Source organism: Microplitis mediator, chromosome 8, assembly GCF_029852145.1.
Source record: "Microplitis mediator isolate UGA2020A chromosome 8, iyMicMedi2.1, whole genome shotgun sequence".
In the NCBI taxonomy this organism is placed as follows: domain Eukaryota; kingdom Metazoa; phylum Arthropoda; class Insecta; order Hymenoptera; family Braconidae; genus Microplitis; species Microplitis mediator.
In genome coordinates, this window is record NC_079976.1 from 19,494,697 (window position 1) to 19,497,066 (window position 2,370).

At 39.4% G+C, this 2,370-nt stretch overlaps 1 protein-coding gene across 1 annotated transcript; it reads left to right on the top strand.

Moving 5' to 3' along the window:
- Nucleotides 1-858: 858 nt before the first annotated feature.
- On the top strand, nucleotides 859-1,419 carry LOC130673893 (uncharacterized). Its single transcript, XM_057479107.1, has one exon. The coding sequence runs from the start codon at nucleotides 859-861 to the stop codon at nucleotides 1,417-1,419; it is 561 nt and encodes a 186-aa protein (XP_057335090.1).
- The last annotated feature ends 951 nt before the right edge of the window (nucleotides 1,420-2,370 follow it).

The following is a 2,370-nucleotide window of genomic DNA, read 5'->3' on the forward strand; positions in this document are numbered from 1 at the left end:
TTTAGATTTATTGAAATTTAAATTAGATTTTTTATATTATATATTAAAATTGGGCCTCTCATGGAACTGTCAAAAAGATGTTCTCACGTTTACTGGCAGGACTTCTCAGACTCTCAGCATCACTGAACGCACCATTACCTTAGAGGCGGCTCAATCATTTGACACTTTGGGCTTAATCTCACCAGTAATCGTCAAAGCAAAAATTCTCATCCAGGACCTTTGGCTTCAAAAGGTCGACTGGGACGATGCACTCTCCCTAATCGCTCCCTGCCAAAGAAAAAATCGCTTCCAGCAAGCGATTTTTAATCGCTAACTGCTAAAGAAAAAATCGCTAGCAGCTAGCGAAATAATCGCTTGCAGCTAACGATTAAAAATCGCTAGCTGCTAAAGAAAAAATCGCTAGCTGCTAGCGAAATAATCGCTTGCAGCTAACGATTAAAAATCGCTAGCTGCTAAAGAAACAAATCGCTAGCAGCTAGCGATTATTTTTTTCAGTGTAAATTCATCAAGCGTCGAGATTCACGGGTGTTCTGATGCCTCTCAAGCTGCAATGTCTGCAGTAAAATATCTCAGAGTTTGTCAACCTGGCGAACAGGCTCTCATCTCTCTCATTTGTTCTAAAACCAAGGTCTCACCACTCAAACGGCTTACTATTTCTCATCTTGAACTCTCAGCTGCATTATTGCTCTTAAAACTTGCATCTCATGTCTCAACACCGCTTCAAATATCTCATGTTCCGACCTATCTGTAGACTGACTCATCTCCAACACTTGCTTGGGTCACCAGTGAACCTACAAGATGGAAAGAATTCGTCAAAAATCGAGTTGAAGTGATTCAGCAACATTCTCCAGAAGCTCAATGGAGATACATCTCAGAAGTGACTGTGAAACAAACTTCAAGGGTGCTGATATCACTTTCAAGCAACTTCTCATCGGCGCTCTCAAAGAATCATCTCATCTACAGCAGCATCTCGCCAATGACGGAACTCAGTGGATATTTAATCCACCTGGGGCTCCAACTATGGGTGGAAAATGGAAAGTTGCCGTAAAATCAACTAAGTATCATCTTCAGAGAACCATCGCTGATACGCTTCTTACCTATGAAAATTTCTCAACGTTTCTCATTCAAGTCGAAGCAGTTCTCAATTCTCATCCACTCAGCGCACTCTCAGAGGATCATGACGATCTGACTGCTCTCACACCCGGACATTTCATTCGTGGTGCTGCTATCAACACCATTCCGGAACCTAATCTCACATCAATCTCATCATCAAGGCTCTCACATCTGCAGCATATCCAAGAACGCTTGCAGCATTTCTGGGATCGGTGGTCTGCAAAATGCTTACAACTTCATCAGTTCATCTCAACATGGAATACATCCCATCACAATATAACAGTTGGATCACTTGTATTGCTCTAAGACGAGTGGTACCCACTAACAAAATGGCCGCTCGCTCGTGTCATCCAATTGAATCCTGACGCAGATGGTCTCACCAGAGTTGTTACTCTCAAGACATCGTCATCCACTCTCAAACGACCAATCAGCAAACTCGTTCTATTGCCAATCTCATCATTGACGAAAGATTTTCATGAATCATCTAACTTCTCCAATAAGTAGGATCGACAGTACAGTCAATTAGTTATCAATTATAGGTGGCTCCGCTAGTCGCATTCTCATCGCAATGACCGCTCGAGTGTGGATGAAGAAGACGGAAGCGCTGTCTCACTCACTCTTTTAAAGCTCTCTCTCTATCTTATTGTTATCAGTTTTCCATTGCAGACGCATCGTGCTAATTTACAAATCTCGTCTATTACAATTCATAAAGTGCGCTCTCATTAAATAATAAGTTACATTTTGCGTGTAATAATTCAAGTTAATCATTAGTTATATTATTTGTGCTCTCATCCTTAATCTCAGTGTTATTTTAATTTAATTAGTCTCATCACGTATACCGGCATTGTTCGCGCCTCGACGCCATCTTGGCCACGTGTTGAACGGGTGTGTTAATTAAATCAATTAAATACTAAATAACAATTAATCGTTGCTATTCTCATGCAAATAAATCTCAGTTAATGTTGAAACGAAGTTGAGGTCCACCCCCTATAGAAGGGGTGAATCAACCAGTGTTGCCGATGGCTTGAATCTCGATTACCCTTTCCTCGAAGTCCGATTACCCGTTTTTACCAAACACTGTTACCAACTCTATTTTGAGAGCGGCAAATATGAAAATTCATTTATAATCTTATACTCCTAAAGTATTGACAATATAAAATGAATAAAATAATTAATTATTAAATAACATTCTTTAGTGTATTTAAAAATTTTATAATGTATATAGCAACATTTTTATAAATTTAACATTTTAAATTT